Source organism: Marmota marmota, unplaced genomic scaffold, assembly GCF_001458135.2.
Source record: "Marmota marmota marmota unplaced genomic scaffold, marMar, whole genome shotgun sequence".
Lineage (NCBI taxonomy): Eukaryota > Metazoa > Chordata > Mammalia > Rodentia > Sciuridae > Marmota > Marmota marmota.
In genome coordinates this window covers 26,240,038-26,259,809 of record NW_026000082.1, presented here as the reverse complement: position 1 = coordinate 26,259,809, position 19,772 = coordinate 26,240,038, and the positions used below count along the sequence as shown (strand labels likewise).

Here is a 19,772-nt window from a genome sequence, read left to right as displayed (position 1 = left end):
ATTAGAGTCAAAACCACAATATTAAAAGAAAACAGGTATAAAACATACATCATATTCATGACCTTGGATCAGGCAATAGTTTCTTAGAGATGACACCCAAAACACAAGCAAACAATTAAAAAAAATAGATAAACTACAAGCTTTTTGTGATTCAAAGGATACTCTCAGTTACATGAAAGACAATGCACAGCATGGGAGAAAATATTTGCAAGTCACATATTTGATAAGGGTTATATGTGTTGAATTTTGTCTCCCCAAAGAGGATATGTTGAAGTCTTGATCCCTGGGCCCTCAGAATATGTGACCTTACTTGGGAAACTCTACAGAGGTGAAGTTAAAATGAGGTCATTTAGGTGCTCTCTGACACAACAGGAGTTTTGGATGCAGAGACAGACATATATGGGCAAGATGCTGTGAAGACACTGAGTCCTGTGGACTGGATGATTGCTGGGTGACACCACAAGACAGAAGAACAAGGAAGTGTCCTCCCCTAGACCAGTAGAGAGAGCACGGCCCTGCCAACACTTTGATTCTGGACTCCTAGACTCCAGAGCTATGAGACAATTACAGACAATACACTTCTTTTTTGGGGGGTGGGAGTACCATGGATTGAACTCAGGGGGACTCGACCACTGAGCCACATCCCCAGTCCTATTTTATATTTTTATTTACAAACAGGGTCTCACTGAGTTGCTTCACGCCTTGCTTTTGCTGAGGCTGGCTTTGAACTCATGACCTCCTGCCTTGGCTTCCCAAGTTGCTGGGATTACAGGTGTACGCCACCACCCCCAGCTGAAAATACACTGCTTTTGTCACCATAGCTTTTGTCACCTTGAGGTGTGTGTATATATTAACATGATGTATGTGTATAGACATATATATGAATATATTTCTCTCTACATGTTCATTCTTATAACCTCATGACAAAAAGAAAATATTCAGCTAGGTGTGGTGGCTCCTATAAAAGGGGGTTGGGGATGTGGCTCAATGGTTAAGCACCCCTGGGTTCAATCCCCAGAATAAAAAAAAAAAAATTAAAAAAAGAGGCAGAGGAAATAGATTAAGAGCTAAAATGATAAAGAAATGTCAAGAGTCAAGATTTGAAAATCAGAAAATGGATGTACATCCTAATGCTTAGAGATAGTCTTAAGAGATAAACTAGAGCCATCAGAAGTTCTAGTCAAAGCAATAACTGAAGACAACTTTTCCAGGAATTAAAAAAAAAAAAAAAGCTGTGCAGAAATGTTTAAAATGTTTACTGTATTCCAGCCAAACTCAATGAGAAGAAATCCATAGTGGTTAAATTTTAATTTTCGTCAGTAGGCTAAGGAATTATTCAAACATTGGTGTGCTACACATAAATACGCCCAGTTACTTACAAAAGAATGAAAACAAATATAGCCTCAGACACCGTAAGGAGGGAAGTAGGGTCACAAACCCCTCACATGTCCTCAGATTGGAAAACTCAAAAACCATACCACTCATCCTTCTTGCAAAAGATACTTGAGAGATTACTTGAAAGTGTACATTTTCAGAGAGTCTGCGGGAGCAGTGTCAAGAATGTGCAAGGGGGTGGGCATGGTGGCACACCTGTAATCCCAGCTTCTTAGGAGGCTGAGGCAGGAGGATTGCAAGTTCGGGGCTAACCTCAGCAATATAGACCCTGTCGCTAATGAAACATAAATAAAAAGGGCTGGGGGTGTAGTACCCCCTGGGTTTGATCCCCAGTAGTAGGGGAAAGTGGAAGAGGGGCCAGGGGGAGAAAGGCAGGCAGGCAGACAGCAAGGAAAAAAGAATGATGGTGTAGTATAAAAGGTCTTCCTTTATTCGTCTCAATTCCAGACTCAGAGCTGGCTGACCTGTGGACTCTTCACCCTGCCTGCCCCCTCTGTTTCGGTGCCCTTTTCCAGGACCAAGAAAGAGACCAATGCAGCAAAGCCCTTTTGTAGACCCCAGGATGGAGGCAGCGGGGCACACCATCCCTGAGACAGAAGGAAGGGAAGAATGACTCTGCTTCCTACTGAAACTTTTGAAACGGGAAGGCAACGTCCCTTTTCCACGGGAAATCAGAGGCAGACAAACTGCAGTGTTGGGTGGGACCCAGGCTTTCTGCGACGTGGTCAAGAGAAAGGAGCACCCTCGGGCTCCCGCAGACTTGCGGAAACGCTCACATCCTCTTTGGCCCAAAGGCAGGGAGTCACCTGGGAACCTCATCGCTCCCTCGGGGACTTGGGGGACAGCGACCAAGCCCCGGTGGGCATCCCCGGGCTCGGGGGTTTTGTGGTCACTTCGAGTCCTGGAGGGGTTCTGGGAGCTCGCACAGGCCGTGGTTGATTTGGGGTGGCTGCGGTGGGACGGCGGGGCCCCAGGGACTTCTGAAGACCCCTGGGTTGCTGAGNCCGCAGCGCCAGCGGAGAGCGGCTCAGGCTGTACTGCAGGTCCCGCGGCGCCGACGGCGGCCCTGGCGGCAGGGACAGCGCTCAGCGGGGCGACAGGAGGGACCCGCCGGCACGAGGCTCTGGCATCCCCAGTGGGGTCAGGCTCGGGGTCAGTGAGGGGAACGGCCTGGGGGAGCCGGGACAGGGCGTGGGAGCGGGGGCCGTCCGTGATGGGGTGGGAGGAGGTTGGTGCTGGCACAAGGATGGGGCGTGGGGATCGGGAAGAGAGGGCGCGAGGGTCGGGAGCCCCTCCAGGCTGGGGGAGCGTGAGCTGAGGGCGGGAGAGGGCACTCCCCCCTGTGTGGCCTTAACCGTCGGGAATCCTCACTTCTCCCGGTCTCTGTCCCCACCCCAGGCTTCCCTTCCTGCACTAGACACCCCTGGTCGCTAGCTCCACATCCGCCCTCACGCCCCCACTGTGGAGCCCCTGTCACCACCATCTGGATCGCGCCGTTATTCACCGCCTCCAGAGCCCCCAACCCTCGCGATGCGGCCAGGAGGGACACTCACGGGTGCAGGAGGCCGAGGGCGGGTCGGTGGGCGAGCGCGCATAGTTGTCTTGGCACACGCAGAACGTGGAGGCGCTTTCCAGGGCCCGGCTGTGTTCCGGGCACGGCGAACAGAGCGGCCGCCTGGGGGACACCTTGTAAAACCCTGGGGGACAGGCTGCGGAGAGGGGCCGGTGAGCAGGGGGCTTCTCCACAACTCCCCGCCCCTTTCCTGCCTGAACCCTTCAGGGTGGGGTTTATACCCTTAAACTGTGATAGGGAAAGTCGGGGGACTCAGCTCCTCCAGCGTGAACAACCTAGTGTCACCTCTTAGTAACCACTCAGCATTTGCAGGGAGCGTTGACATATTTTACTTCCTCTAATTCATTTGATCCTAATGAAGGTGTGACTTCATCCCCATTTTGAAAAATAAGGAAACTGAGGTTCAGAGAAGTAAAATCAGTTGCCCAATGTCCCACAGCTAGTGCGATTCCAACCCACGCCCTCTTCCTCTAGAGCCCAGACTACATGACTCTAAGGTTCATTGGAAGAAACTTTGCAATCCTGATGCGAAGAGAGGAGCTCCAAAGGCTGGGCCCCAGTCACCCAGGGACAGACACATGCACACTCCCACTTATCAGCATTGACACACACGCACATTGTCAAAGCTCTTCTTCCCACCATGGTCCTTGGGAGTTAGTGTGTCATAAATCCCCAACTCACCCCCTGGGCTGCGCAGCGGAGGCAGGGTGGGAGGGAGAAGAGGACCCTGGAAAGTTTCCCGGCTCATGAGTCAAGCAGGTTTTAGTCTTGACACCTACTCAGTTACTTTGCTTCACCTCACAAAGCCCAGCTGCTAAAAGCACAGGCTTTTATATATGAACAACTGAGGTTTGTAGCTGAGTTGCACTACCTATTTGCTGTGTGGCCTTGAGCACAATGGTTGACCTCTCTGAGGCTTGTGTAGAATACCCACCTCAACAAAGCTGGTGGAGGATTAACTGAAATAAAACATGCAAAAGGCTTAGACCAGTATGGACTATTTTACACAATAATCATGGTAATTACTCTGTCTCCCTCACAGGCTTGAAGTGGAAAGTAATAAACACCCACTTTAAGGAATTTCCCACCAGCTGGGCCAGGAGAGAAGCAGAGGCTGCTGGCCCCTTCTGTCAGAACTTGGGTGGTCCTCCCCTTGTTCCCGGGCCCTGCCCTCTAGATTAACTGATGAGGGAAGATAGGTTGCTTTCCAGCTCCAAGAAGACAGAAAACAGCAGCAGGAATGCAGACTAGACCTGAGAAGAACTTTCTGGGAGAGAGGGGAGGGGCCTGAGGATTTCCAGTGTTGGAGACGCTCAGATGTGGAAAGATCCATCTAGCACAGTGTAGGGAAGGGTCTCAGCAACCCAGGGGTCTTCAGAAGTCCCTGGGGCCAACCACCTTGTGGCTTAGGGTGGCGACTACCCAAACAGGGATCAGGAGGGCTGGGTTGCAGTGTTAGCTAGACCACTCCTCTCTGGCCGCAATCCATCAGTCAAGTGGGAATAATCATCTCAGCCTGCCCACCTGCCTTGTGAAATGAGCGACGAGGTGAGGGCCTTGGGGGCAACCTTGTTTGCAGGGTCTGGGACAGTAGGAGAGGACAATGACTGCCACTGGTCCCAGCAGAGCAGTGGGTTGTCTCTGCGCTGAGAGGCTCTGTTAGAGGTGTGTGTTGAAGAGCCCACTCAGAAGGGGATTCCCCGAGGCCAGCGCCATCACGGGCTTCCTGTGCCCTGCACAGCCTCAGAACATAACGGCTTGGTTGCCTTAGCTCCTCAAGGCCAGCGCCAGCCTGGATCAGCTCGCCTGGCCTGGCCCTCCAGCAGCATTTTTGGGGCAGCAGCAGCCAGACCCGTGGCTCATATACCTCACAGTGGGGCACTCACCCCTCGGAGGCTGCCCTCAGGGACCATCTCCTGCAGTTAGAGGAATTCCCTGAACCTGGATGGACCACCTTTTTTTTTTTTTTTTAAGAGACCCTGTCTCTAAATAAAATGGGCTGGGGATTCTTATGAAGAGCTGGAATTGGCCTCCCTGTCGGTGCTCCCTTCCTGCCACCCATCACGGGCTTCCTGTGCCCTGCACAGCCTCAGAACATAACTGCTTGGTTGCCTTAGCTCCAGGCGAGTCCCACAGAGCGGAAGACACAGGCCATATGCCCTGGTTTTTCTCCCCAAGGGGAAACCCCACCTCTTTCATTAATTCCTCTAGTGGCTTGGAGAGGTGAACAGAGTCAGTCACTAGAGGGAGAAACAGGGGGAAAGAACAATAATTTAGCTCTATACCCTCTTTGAGATCCACCTACCCTTAGACAGGGGGCTGACTTAGCTGTAGAAGACTCTGGGAAGGCCTGAGCTTGCGGACTGTCCACCCGACCGCTTCCTTTCCTAAACTCTCCAGCAGCTCTCCACTGCCAGTCACCCTAGGATGCCAACCGCATCCCGCTCTTCTTTTCACACCTCTGGGTCTTGTCCTGCAGTGTTTTACACCCCTTTCCTCCTGGCAATCTAGTTCTATACTTCTCTAAAACCCAGTCCAAACAGCACCTCCTTCACTGGCTCCCTAGCTCCCCATTCCCCAGGACAGAGGAAATGATCTCAGCCCAAAGGAAGGCAGCCCCACACAAACCAGAGTGGAATTGGGTGTGTGTGTGTGTGTGTGTGTTTCCAGAGTGTGGATCAAAACCTCCTCCAGCCCTTGATCCATTCATTCAACAAATGATTTTATCATCTACTATGAGCTAGACTCCAAAGACACAGCAATGAGCAGAATAGACAAAGATCCGAGTGCCTCCTTCCCACCTCACGGGGAGAAGAGAGGCCATCAATTGGTAATTTCCTCAACATCTGGCCATCAAAACCCACAAACACCTCCATCTACACTCCTTTCCCCTCTCCTCCTTCATTCCAGTCCTAGAGGAGGGGATGAGCCATCTCCTGTTGAAGGCCAGCGCTTCCATCTCCACTCTGGACCCCCCTTTCACCTCTTCAAAGACGACATTCCATCGGTCATCTCCCCTGCTGGTTTTCACAGGGCTCCTCTGCTGGCTTTTAAGAGGGTGGAGCAGAAAAGGTGGTCCATTCAGGTTCAGGGAATAAAAGCACTGACTGTAGAGGGTTTTCAAACAATCATAGAACTGACTAAAAGTTGGCCTCTCTTTTTATTAGCAGCATGTATCAGCAATTCTAACCCCCATCAGTAATCAACTACTCCTTCCCAGCTGGGTGCAGCTGTCACCCCTGTAATCCCAGCATCCCGGGAGGCTGAGGCAGGAGGATCTGAGTTCAAAGCCAGCCTCAGCAAATCAGTGAGACCTATCTCTAAATAAAATAGGCTGGGGATGGATGTGGCTCAGTGGTTAAGCGCCCCTGGGTTCAATCCCCATTGCCAAAAAAAAAAAAAAAAAAATCCTTCAATAAAAGCCCTTTCTCTGTGTTCAGATGAAAGGTACACTCACACCCTCTTTCAACCCAAGGTCTTCCTGAAGATGCTACCTCTTCTTCCCCTTCAAATCCACACTTCTAGATTCCCTGCTCCAGCCACTCAATGTCCTTCAATGTTGACCTATTACAACCTGGTGTCTCCACTGATCAGCTGAAGCTGCTCTTGCTAAGGCCACCAAGTGAACATTGTCCAGCCCCCAGCTTCCCTAACTGCAAACTCATACCATGGGAGGTGCCCTCCTGAACCCCTCCCTCTCCCTAAGCACAAGCCAGTGCCCTCTCCTAGCTGTCCTCCAACCCACCTGTCCACCTGTCCTCCTCAGTCTTTTTTTGTGGACTGTTTTTTCTATCTTTCCTTAAACGTTGCTGTTCTCTGAGTCTCCCTTGTTGGCCCTGTTGCTTCTTACCCTGTAGTTCTCTCTAGTCTGTACCAACCGTACCCAGAGCCTCAAGTAGTATCTGATGCTGAGCTCCAGCTCCACGTTCTAGATACTTCCACTGGGACACACCTGTCCATCTGTATTCTGGGTTCTGTACCCAGTGCACGATCCCTCTGTCCATTCAACCTCCAGCAGCATACAAGTCAAAAGGGGGGCCTACCCTCCTGGATCACATGATCACTAAGTGCTTTGGGTGCTCTCTCCTGATCACCCCCATTCTCATGGCTCAAGGATGTCTGCTACATCCTTGGTTCAGAGCTCACCTTCTTTCTCCAAAACTATTGCACAATTTTCCTTATGTCTAGCCTCTAATCCTTCCCTCTCCAACCCTGTCTTTGCTATTGCAGCTCAAATGATCTTTCAAAATACAAATCTGAACATGTTGGATCCCTCCTCACTGGTCTAAACATAAAGCACAAGCTGTTTGTCTAACATTCATGGCCCCTTCGTGATTTGCCCCAGCCCTTCTCCAGCCTGATCGCTCCTCATACCCCACATCCATGTCCTGGTTCTAGTCACACAGGCTACCTATTTACACCAATATGCTATGTTCCTTCCTGCTGCCATGCTTTTATACGCAATCCCTAAGCGCACAGTGGTCTCAGCTGCCTGGAATAAAGACCTTTTCATTTTCTCTGGGAAACCCTCTCCATCCTTAGAAGTGTTTTCCCTTCTCCATGCTTGCTCAGTTCTCTGTTAGTATCTATCACACCCTATGATAACCACTTGTTAACTCAATGCATTTTCACTGAGCACCTGCCATATGCCATATCCTGCTATGGATGATGGGGCTGCTGAGACTAAGACCCAGTGTCTGAGTGCAAGAAGTTCTTAAATCTAACTAGGCGTGGTGGTGCTTGCCTGTAATCCCAGCAGATCAGGAGGCTGAGGCAGGAGGATCATGAATTCCAAGCCAGCCTCAGCAACTTAGAAAGGCTCTAAGCAGGTTGGTAAGACCCCATTTTAAAATAAAATAGAAAAAGGGTTTGGGATGTGGCTCAGTGGCTAAGCACCCCTGGGTTCAATCCCCAGTAAAAAAAAAAAAAAAAAATTCTTAATCTAGTGGTGGAAATACAATACACTCAAGTAGATTACTGTAGACCATGGGGTAAGTACAGAAGGTTGCACTGAGTACTGGAGAGCACTAAACTGGATCCTAAGCCTATCTGGAGAGCTCAGGAAGGGGTCTTGCCTCTGGGTCTCATACAACTTCCCCAGGGAATACATAGTGGTATTCATCTATACACATCTAAGACCTGAATAAATGCAGCCAGTATGTCCTCATCTCATACTGAGTGGGTGATTGAACAAAGGAATAAGAACAAGTTCAGTTATTTCCTCCTCTGTCTTCTCATTATCCTGTGTATCTCTCTCTTATATCATCTATCACCCTCTTTTGATTTTTAGTCTTTGACTCTCTCCATGTGGTTGTGAGCTTCTCAAGAGCTGGAACTGTCTGATTCATTTATGTTGCCCTGGCACCCAAAAAAGGACCTGCTTTAGAAAATGCATCCCTTGATCTTCCTACATTAAAGGCATACATTCATAGCCCTGTCTTTAACACCCACTCCCCATTTCCAAAAAGAGAGAGGAGAGGTCTGTGCCTAATTCCCCACAGACTTGAGAACCCAGCAAAAAAAAAAAAAAAAAAATCATGGTGGATCTCCCCCCAGAAGACACAATGAGTGTGGTGCAGAGAGTTAACAGGGACTTTCCCAGTCCTAGTGCAAACTTGCTCCACTCTCTCTTGAACTCACAAGTCCCCCCTCCAGCCTCTGACTGGTCAGTGACCCCAGGAGAACTCATACAGTGCTGGCTCAAAGTTTGGGCTGCTGTAGATTTCTTTCTTATGCACAGCAGAGGTAACATGGTATAGTTATAAAGAGCTGGACAAACCTGAATTCAAATCCTGACTTCCCATTTCCTAATTTTGCAACTTTGAGTCTGTTTCCTACCCATAAGGTAGGGATAATGATGACTGAGTTAGTTGCTGGGCAAATAAATGAGAAGGCCTGAATGAAGTGCTTATCCTAGTGCCTGAAATATAGATTCCTAAAGCTTCCTTATATGGAGTCCAATTCACCTCTTAGGAACTTCAATCCTTGGCCCCGACTGAACCCGCTAGAAGTTCCACAAAAGGTCAGAACTCCCAGTTCCAAAGCCCATGGCTTCTCCACTCCCTCTCCTGATTCTTTCATCTAGGACACACACTCTCCCAATTGCCACCTGCGCTCTGTCCTCCCACCTCGCACTTCCCATCCTCAGGATACCTTCGCAGATGTCACCACGTTCCTGGAATCCCGCACTGCAGCTGCAGCGGCCCACCGGCACCAGCCACTCGCCATCCGCGCCGCAGTGCATGCGCGGAGGGCTGCCGGGCTCCCCTTCCGAGTGTGCCACGCACGTTCCAGCCACTTCTACCAGAGTGGAGAAGGCGCTCTCCGCCGCGGTGGCTGGGAACGCCGCCAGGCCCCGCACGGTGGCGCGGCACTGCTTGTAGTAGACGCGCACAGAGACCAGCGCCACGCATGCGCCCACGTCCTGGAAGGCCAGGTGGAAACCCTGCCGACTAAGCGGGCCGATCTCACGCACCTCTGTGTTCAGCTTCATCTTGCGCTCGCCCAGGTCGCCCTGCGTGAAGCTCTCGTCCGCTGCGATCGTGTCAATCTTGCGGGGTCGGCTACCTCCTAAGCGGGGACGCCCGCGGCCCAGGTCTGCCTCGGTTTCCAGGTAGTAGACATTGAAGGTCTCCTTGCAAGTGCCTGAGGCGCCAGGGATACTGCTGCAGTCGCGCAGTGTGAACTGCAGTTCCACGAAGATGCGCTGCCCTCGACCTCGGCTGATCCAACCAGTCTGCAACCAGTTGTCCTGGTTGGGCTCCAGCACGTTGCACACTTGGTATGTGCGAATGGGACGGTCATGTTCGTCCACGCCGCTGATTTCCTCCCACTGGGGCAAGAGTAAAGAAGAGAACAGCTCAGTGCCAAGGTGCTCCTAGAAAGTCAAACACTGACTCTGGCTGAAAACTTCATTTTGCATCATTTTATCATTTTCTGCCTCCCCTCCCACTAGCGCACACACTCCTAAAATTATAAAATGCAAGTCATGCACACCTGTAATCCCAGCAACTCGGGAGGGGCACAAGTTCAAGGCCAGCCTCAGCAAATTAGTGAGGACCCTGATCCAAATTTAAAAATTAAAAGGACTGGGGATGTAGCTCAGTGGTAGGGCACCCCTGGGTTCAATCCCAAGTTTGGTGTGGAGGTGGGGGAGTGGAGGGGAAATCTGGGCCTGCAAATCACAGTGATTCGAGAAACTGAGGCAGGCGGATGGCAATTTCAAGGACAGTGTGCACAAGTTAGTGCTACCCATTCTCAAAAAATGAAAAGGGTGGGCTAGGATTATGGCTCATAGGTAGAGCGCTCACCTAACATGTGCAAGGCCCTGGGTTCGATCCTCAGCACCACATAAAAATGAATAAATAAAACAAAGGTATTGTGTCAAACTACAACTCAAAACAATAAAAAAGGGGGGGCTAGGGATAAAGTGTCCATGGATTTAATCCCCAGTACCACAATAAATAAATACATAAATAAAACCTGGTTTCTCTGTGTACCTACTTTCCTTCTTGCTAACTGGCACCACAGCATTGTAGAATTCAAAATTCCCTTTCAGGCAAAGTAGTAGAAGTCCAAAGTGATTCCAAAAAATCCCAAAAGGGCTCTAAGGAGCTCATGAACAAGGGAAAGAAGGGTGAGGCCTGGTATGCACTGTCAGGGAGAACTATGGGATTTCAAGACCCATGGAGTCCAAGAGTTTATTCATTTTTTTCATTCAATGGTGGTACAAAGCAGCCCAAAGTGGAAGGGCAGTGGGTAGTGGGTAGGAGAAGGAAGAAGAAGTAAAATAATACATAAATAAATAAATAACATTGGCTGAAGCTATAACTCAGAGTTCTTGCCTAGCATGTGCAAGTCTCTGGGTTCAATTCCCTGCACCAAAACAAACAAATAATGGAGCACTTCACAAATCTGCATGTCATTCTTAGGCTGTGCTAATTTCTGCATTGTTCTGCATTTTAGTATATATTCAATTGAAATAAACAACAATCCTTATTGTTATTGGTGAGGAATCTGAAATTCCAGAAGGAGAGCAATGACTCGGTATGCACACTGAATTAGTGGCAGAGCTAAGAATGGTATCTGGAGTGTCTTGACTCTACATCCAGTGCCCTTTCCACTACACCAAACTCTATTGCCTCCCACAGTACTCCACCCCAAGTTCCCAAGCCCTCTTTTAGGACTCCAAGTCTTGCTTTCTGTCAATCAACAACACTCTTTGCAGGATCTACTATGTACAAGCACACTCCAGCATTAACTCCATCCATTTGTCATATTTCTGTTCTTAGACATAGTCCTTCTTTTCTTTTCTTTTCTTTCTTTCTTTCTTTCTTTCTTTCTTTCTTTCTTTCTTTCTTTCTTTCTTTCTTCTTTCTTTCTATTTATTTGTCTAACTAACTGAAGACAACATTTTCTAATAGGCCTCTTTGGTTTGACACCAGGGCAACTGGAGATCTCACAGGTTTGAGTGTGTTTTGATCTGAGGTGACCATGGGGAGGTAAAGACATTGAAGGATCTCTGAGACAGGGAAGGACAGTTTTACACCTACCCCATTACTTGGCAGTGAGGTCCAGCCCAGTTCAGCCTGGGAGGCTTTGGAATCCAGGAGGATGACTAAGGACAGGGGAGAAGAGAGATGTGAGAAAGTCAGAAGGTCAGTATACAAGGAGGGTGGGATGGGATCCTTTGCTGAATTCACTGTAAATTTGCTAACTGAGGGATAGAGAATGTGGCAAAGGATGCAAAGAAATGTTTCCCACTCCATACTTCCTCAGAAATGGAGTTATGAGTACCACAAATCCAGAGATAGGTAGCCACAATGATTAGAGAAGGAGTTCATATTAGTTTCCTGGGGTTGCTGAAACAAATTGCCACAAATCTGGTGGCTTTAAACGACACAATTTTATGCTTGTCACAGTGATGCACACCTGAATCCCAGAGGCTTGGGAGGCTAAGGCAGGAGGATTGCGAGTTCAAAGCCAGCCTCAGCAACAGCAAGGTGCTAAGCAATTCAGTGAGACCCTGTCTCTAAATAAAATACAAAATAGGGGTGGGGATGTGTCTCAGTGGTCAAGTGCCTCTGAGTTCAATCCCTGGTAGCCACCCCACCCCCACCCCCCAAAAAGCCAGAATTTTATTTCTTGTACGGTTCTGGAAGTCAGATGCCTGATCTCAGTTCCACTAGTCTGAAGTCAGGTATCATCAGTAGGACTGATTTCTTTGGAGACTCTGAGAGGAGAATCCATTTTCTTGCCTTCTTCAGCTTCTAGTGACCACCTGTATTCCTTGGCTTATGATCCCCTCCTTCACCTTCTGAGTGCCTCACTTCAATCTCAGCTTCTGCCATCACATCACCTTCTTTCGGACAGACTCCTCTTGCATCCCTCACATAAGGGCCATCGTGATTATATTGGATCCATCCAAATAATCCAGAATAATCTCTCCATCACAAAATCCTTAATTATATCTGCAAAGCCCCTTTTGGCCACTTAAGGTAAGATTAACAGGTTCTGAGGATTGGGACATAGACATTTTTGGAGAAGGGGTGTCATTTTTCAGCTTTCCACAGATTCCTTAGAGAATTCTCTAGAGTTGGCTCTCAAATTGGGGGTGGGGAGCCCGTGACACTCCCCAGTCTTCCCAGGTTCCCTAAATTACAGTTAAGTGTCAATTAGAGGGAGAAAAGGAGTGTAGCAGGGGATTCCTGTGTATACCCCCCAAATTCAGATTCAGGGGCTTTTCTAAAGTCATGTACGCAGGCAGAGAGGAGACTTAGCCTTTTCATTTGACTCCCAGGATCTCCAGAGAAAATGGAGTGGAGAGACCTTACTAACCACAAGAGGAATAAAAATCTCTCATTTCCTCAGCCAGCTCCTTTCCCAGGGCTGTCACCTATATACTATGTTTGAAAGAATGTCAGGGTGTTTCATGTATGATCCATGGCTCCTCCTGCACCAGAGAAGCTTGGAGCCACTTTATTCCCCGGGAGGTGTCAGATCAGCAGTCTGCATCCTCTCAGCACTGGTCACAGAAAAGCACTGGTTTGGACAGCAGAGCCAGCAACCCAGACACTGGAAGCCAGGCTATCCCCAAATCTCGGAAGATTACTCATATGGAGCTTAAGGAAGGGGGTGGGCCGCCAAGGTGAGAGCGTCTAAGAGGGGTTGGCTCCAGAGGCGTCAGCGACAGTGGGCAGGACCGCCAACAGCGTGCTGATTTCACACAACTGACAGCACATAGAAATTGCATACTGGAAGGCATCTGCTATCCGGCGCCAGGACCAACCCTGCAAGTCAGCGCCTGATTCCAGCTCCTCAGGATTCTGCACCTGCATATGACGCCAACTGAGCATACAGCTCCCCTAAATGCAGAGACAGAAGCAAGACGCGGGCTCTGATACAGCGGATCGCCCCAAACCCGGCAACCGAGACCGCGGCTTACACTATGCTCCAAATTCAGCACTGCGGACAGTTCCACGGTCGGCACTTCGCGACCCTGCAACCAGCGTTCCACCTCCTGTTGGCCAGTTGGCCAACAGTGGTTTCCTGGCCTCCACTATGCGGGCTACATTCCATCTCCTCACCCTCGGATCTCACCTCCGCACATCCTCGTCTCCTCCGCTCTCTGCATCTCCCCGCCCCCACACCTCCCACCTCCAATCACTCAGCCTGTCCGTCTCACTGGCCCCTTAACCGCCGCCTCTGGCTCCCGCGGTTTCTGGTCTCCTTCTTCCCCAGCTTCTTGGGTCTCCAGCCCTCAAACTCCTCAACGCCCCTCTCTTCCCTATTGCTTAGCAGCCTCTCGCTCGCTCGCGCTCGCTCGCTCTGTGCCACCCGCTGCCCGCTTGCTTCAAACACCAATATAGACTCTAGTCTCTCCAATGACTCCTTCCCTAGCATTCCAGCACCCCAGCACCCTATCTTTTGGCATTCCAGACTCTGAGCACAGCCACCAGTCTCCTTACCTTCCTCGGCAGTCCCGGGCCGTCCGGGTCCCAAAAGCAGCGCGAGACAGAGCGGCATCAGGCAGACTAACAGGCGCAGCCGGTGTGGACCAGCGCCAGTCTCCATGGTCCGCAGACCGAGCTGTCAGTGCGGCAGCGGCTCAAGCCGCGCCAGCCCAGCACCGCTGAGCAGTGCCCCCAGACCCCAGCGCGGGCTGTAGGCGGAGTCTCGCCGGTCACCATCATCCATGGGGACCAATCACTAGGCATCGCCGCGGGAGGTCCACCAATCCCTGCCAACAGAGGGTGGGAAGGTGGAGTTTTATAGGCTAGGGGCGGAACACCCAACTGGAATAGGAAAGGAAGGGGTCCCGCAGATCTCCAAACCATGGGGGTGGGGCAGCGCTGAGAGCTGGCTCGTTTTCTGGGGAGAAGAGGACCTGGCGTCGGTGGCCCAGGGCGCTAAACCTTAGCCCCTCAACCCTGAGAAGTAGGCAATGTGGGCGTGGCTTAAGGAGGGGCGGCACGCGGGGAAGCGGTGATACTTGCAGCCTCTTAACTAGCCTGGAAGCTCCCTTGGTCCCAAGACTTGCAGGGGGTTTCGAAGCCTGACCCCAAGCTCTGGGGAGCTCTTCGATCTCCAAACCCCTTGCCTGTTTCTGCGTCTGCGGCTCTCGGCGTTTCATGTCTCGACCCCTCCCCTCTTCTCCCCGCCCTCATCAGACACACACCGAGGCAGGAGGGAGGGGCCGAGCCCTACCCCAGGAGCTGCTGGAGAAAACGGAGCCAAATGGGAGACAGGTCCCACCCTACCAGCAGCGCTTCTGAGGCTGGGAAACCATGTGGACACCAGGATGGGGGCCGCGGTAGATTTTGCATGAATGACTGGTTCCTCAGATTCTTGCTCCTGCTGGCTGTCAAGACACAAGTAGCACATTCCACCACCTCACTGTCCTTAGGCTGGGGTTCCCCTCTGAGCACCCCACTCCGCCCACCCTAGGAGACCGGTGAGGAGCGCAGTGGCGGGGAATCCGAGGCAGCTGCGAGAGAGGCGGAGCAATTTTCTCAGAGTTCAGCCGGTGCTGAAGAAGCCGCAAGAAAACGTGGAACACGACCTCTATTTAGTGAAGGTCATTTATGTGCAAGCTGAGGGTTTAACCGTTTGGTGGTGGGAAGAGCTGCGGCCCTCTAGCATGAGGGAGGCGGCGGCTCTTGAGCTTCACCATCTGAGCTGAACTCGAGGGGAGAAAACTCCACCCGCCTCATTGCTTCTTCAAGCTCTTTACTTGGGGGACCCACCCCCTCTCTCCCTTTGGACGGTATATTAGCTCGAGCCTCCTCAAGAGTGAGGGTGGGTCCTGCATTTACTTGGCCTGTGTGGTCTGAGTGTCTCTGCATTCTGCATGAAATGTACTCCTCACCCCTCCAACCGACAATTATTGGGCGCCATGCTCTGTGCCGAATATACCTGAGTGAATCACCCAGTCTCTGCCACAGTCGATACCTCTTTGAGCATCCAGTGTAATGAGAGTTCCTAGCATCGTAGATCACTGGTCACTTACAAGCTGCTTTCAAGTGCCATTTGTGTGTGTGTGTGTGTGTGTGTGTGCGCGCGCGCGCGCTGTGCACACACCCACTTACTCACATACGTATCATATAGTAGCAAGAAGAGGAGTGGGTGATGGAATTAGTATCTTTTTTCTGCTGAAAAGAAAGAGAGGCTGGGGCTCAGATGCCGCATGAGACTGAAGCCCACCGAGGAAGCAGAAGGAGGTGTGGCTTCGGTCCGGTTCCTGGATGCAGGCGGGGTCTCTGAAATAAGATCTACCTGAAGAAGAGTTAATACCTCCCCACCTCCTTCCTATCTCCATTCTCCTCACGCTCCATTGTCCCCTCCCCCTTCCTCAGCGCTGGGAGATTGTATTTTTAGAAGCGGCTTAGAGACCCAGGACTCCTTTCATTTCAGAATGAGTCCTCACTCCATCACCCCTCACCCCTCCCTTCAAACCCCACCCCCTTAGCAGGCTCTAAGGCACCCGTCACGGTTGCTTACCCCAGCTCCAGGGACTTCAGCCCAAATGTTCTGACCCTGGGTAAAAGCTAAATAAATCACAATGCAGGCTCCCTCAGAGCCTCCCAAGGATCTTTCAGGCGCCGAATAAATGAGGAGAATTAACTGAGGAGAGCTGCATAGGGCGCCTGGCTGTTGGAAGTCTGTTGTAGGCACACAGGGGAAATTGACAGACTGCACCCTAGGACTAGGGGAAAGAGGAAGAAAAAGAGGGAGATAGTCCTTCTCTTTCTTCTTCTGAACATTTATTTATTTACTCATTCATATTGGGAGTTAAACCCAAAGGGGCTTTATCACTGAGCTACATCCCCAGCCCTTTTAATTTTTAATTTTTGAGACAGAGTCTCACTAAGTTGCATAGGGCCTTGCTAAATTGCTGAGGCTGGCCTCAAACTTGCTATCCTCCTGCCTCAGTCTCCTTAGTGACTGGGATTACAGAGGTGCAGCTACCATGCCTGGGTGAACATTTATAATAATAAGGCCAGAATGGAAAAGACCCAGAGTATACAGATCTATGCAAATCAGCCAGATCTTAAGAGCTACTCCAAGATGGATCCACACTGCCAGGAGACTGCAGAGTAGACAGTTCAGTGAAGAAATTCTGAAGGGCCTTTGAAGGAAACCAAGTCATCATTTATCACAATGTTTAAGTGCTGGGCCAGTCAACCAAACAATGGCCAGGATTAGGTTCCTCTCTGGCATAGCAACAGGAGAGGGGAAGGGGGTAGGAGGTGAGCAGGGAGGGAGCCCCTGGCAGTATTGCCGAGGCCTCAGCTTGCAGCCCATCTTTGACCTAATTTCCATGGTGCTGATCCACCAGGGTCTGACCTTCCAACTTCAGTCATAGGCTGCTGCCCTATGATCTTCAGTCTAGGACTACCCACTCCTCCAGCCTGTTGCCACAATCTGGCCATCTGTGTTTGCCGGAGCCAAGCGGCCTTCACTGTCTGGAGTAAGAGTTGAGAGCCTGGGACACATGGAAGCAGCCTGCATTCTCTACAGCCCTTCCCACACCTCCACTGAAGTCTGGTGAAAAGCATGCTTCTCTCCAGTTCACTGTCTTCTAGGACCATGAGGGAACACCTGTTGGGGCTAAGCAGCCTAGTTCACCACCCCAAATAATTCAAAGTGGTCTTGGGAGGGCAGATTCGACTTAACCACAACTTCCATCTCTGAGCTACTAAAAGTTACAAATCCAGGTGCTGAAATTTTGGTTTCCTCATTCTTCACATTCTGGTCACACTAGACAGAGAGGGTCGTCTCCTCCACGGAGAGGACTAAGATGGCTCCAGAAAAATCAGGGGCAAACCCTGATCTCTGGGAAAAGGGCAAGGAGGTGCAAAGAGAAGTCGGGAGCTCTGCCGTTCACAGGGACAGCTGCGATTCCGTATCATGCTCATTCACTCTTCATCTCATGTTCCTTTTTCCAGGATGAGAAAGGAATAAGCATCCTTCAGGGAGATTCTTCTCTGGTACAACTGACTCACAAGGAAAAGTATGATGGAAGCTATGAGCAATTTTAACTGAATTTTTCTGAGATAAAGGGTTTAATTTAGTTACTGAAAATTAAGCAGAGAAAAACCTTTAATGTTATGAGCTATAACCATTTAGCCTTTCAGAGCCTCAACTTCCTCCTCTGCACCACAGGAACAAGACCCTTTCAGAGCTAATTTGAGCTCAGAATATCATTTTAGTAGACAGCCGGGCACAGTACTGTTGAACTCTAGTATATACTATTATTCAACTCTGTGGTTAATTAAAGTGGAATATGGAAGAAGAAAAAAGGAAAGAAGAAAGGAAGTTAAGTGGTGAGGTAGGAAGAGAGACAGAATTAGGGAGAGAGTCTTAAAGGAAAAGGGAGTGAGGGATAAAGAAGGAGACCGCTGGTTGAGATGAACGTGGCAGGAAAGCACAGGAGTCTGCACTTGATGAGACAGGGGTGTCATCAGGCAGGCTGGCTGGCCAAGTGCCAAATGGTATCAGAGGTGACATTTACTTGGTGAATTTATCATGGTCAGAATTATACATCTGACTCTAGCAGCACTCAGAGAGAATCTGTTTCTTGGAGGGCTGAGGGGAGATCTTACTGACTCAGTTTCTATCCTACTATCTGAGCTAAAGAACCAAAGTGTTCATTCATGATGAGAAATAGAATGGCAAGGGGACCAGGAGGCTTACATCACTGCTGAGAGCCATAGCTAAGTAGGTACGACAGACACATGGCAATTTCCTTGTCAGCCTACCCCATGTTGCTTAGAGGAAGGACTCTCCATTGTGGACCCAGATCATTTGCAGTGACTTTGCATGAAAGGTGACCTTGCTCAAGGACCAGGGCGGTTCCAGGTTTAAGGTGATTCCTGCTGGGAATAGGGCATATCCTGCTGCCTCAGGCCCCTTGAGTTCCCCTTGAGTTCTCGAGGGATTCAGAGAGTATTTGGGATTCAGAGCCCGGTGGAGAGTGTGGATTTTGCCCAGAACGTGCTTGTAGAGTGCCAGTGTGAGTTCGGGAATAAAGAATTGCTGTTTGAATCTACAAGGCTGTGAGTGGCTCGTGATTTTGTGCCCAGCCAGACTGCGGCACATCACCACGTCCACCACATCCTTTCCCTGTAGGGAAATGTACAAGGAAGCCAATTGATGACGTGAAGGCAGCTTTGAGAGTGTGAGGGAAGGAGTTGGAAGCTTAAATACTTCACAGCATCAGACTCTGAGAGCCTGGTGCCTCCAGACTCCCAGTGAGGACAAACCTTCCACTTGGACCTGAGTGACGATACTAGGGCTCAGGACTGGAAATAAGACATCCCATATGCTTCCTTGACTCTTTGCGTATAAAATCCTAGCTCTGTTTATGAGCATGCCATTTTCGGACTGAAGCAGGCCTCTGAAAGTTAAATTATCAAAGCAATATAAACTAATAAAATATTATAAGTAAAAATTGAAAAATTCATTCATTACACCCCAGATAACCTATTCCCAAATTCGAATCATGTGAAGATTGATATGTACCATTCCTACACACACACATATTTTTCAAGAAAATGAATATATTAGTTAGAGGGGGTTGTGTAACTGACTATCTACCCAATATTTCTCCCCCTTCTCATATTTTATATTGCTGACAGAGCCTCGGCTTTATTTGTTCATCCATTATAGTCCTTTGCTTAGTAAATATGACCTTCTCCCCAAGATCAGGGATAAAAGATGATGATGATAAGGATGATGATTGTGGTACCAGGGACTGAACCTAGGGGCACTCAACCACTGAGCCACAGCCTCAGCCCTTTTTACCTTTTGAGACAGGGTCTCACTAAGTTGCTTAGGGCCTCACTAAGCTACTGAGGCTGGCTTTGAACTTGCAATTCTCCTGCCTCAGCCTTCTGGGCTGCTGGGATTACAGGCCTGAGCCACCAGGCCCAGCCAGAAGATTATTATTGGCTAATGATATTCATCCCATTCCATGTGCCACAGGATACATTTCTGGTCTTCTGAATTGAGGATTCTCGAAAAGGTTTCCCTCCTAATAAAAAGAGCTTCAGGAAGGGATGTGTCTGTTGGGATGTGGTGTCTGCATTAGGCACTAGGAGCAGCTACAACGTATTGACATCACAAAGACTGATATCTTCAACACTGTCATTTAAGTTTTTTTCAGTTCTATATAACAAGAAGCCCAACAAAAATTGGCGCAAACAGAAATGAGATTTTATATAACAAAATGGGGGTAGATCTGTGCAGAACAGTAAGATTTTACATTGGGATGGTGGTAGAGTGATAGCTCATCACCCAACCT

General features: G+C 49.7%; 1 protein-coding gene across 1 annotated transcript in view; it reads right to left on the bottom strand.

Annotated features, from left to right (window-relative positions):
* Positions 1–14,139, bottom strand: part of Epha10 (EPH receptor A10) — a 36,389-nt gene extending 22,250 nt beyond the window's left edge. The window contains exons 1-5 of the mRNA XM_015484744.2: positions 13,936–14,139; positions 11,521–11,585; positions 9,122–9,800; positions 2,949–3,104; positions 2,322–2,461 (exon numbers count right to left, since the gene is read on the bottom strand). Of these exons, the coding sequence (XP_015340230.1) occupies positions 2,322–2,461; positions 2,949–3,104; positions 9,122–9,800; positions 11,521–11,585; positions 13,936–14,041 (1,146 nt within the window). The 5' untranslated portion in view covers positions 14,042–14,139. The remainder of the gene's footprint in view (positions 1–2,321; positions 2,462–2,948; positions 3,105–9,121; positions 9,801–11,520; positions 11,586–13,935) is intronic.
* Positions 14,140–19,772: the final 5,633 nt, after the last annotated feature.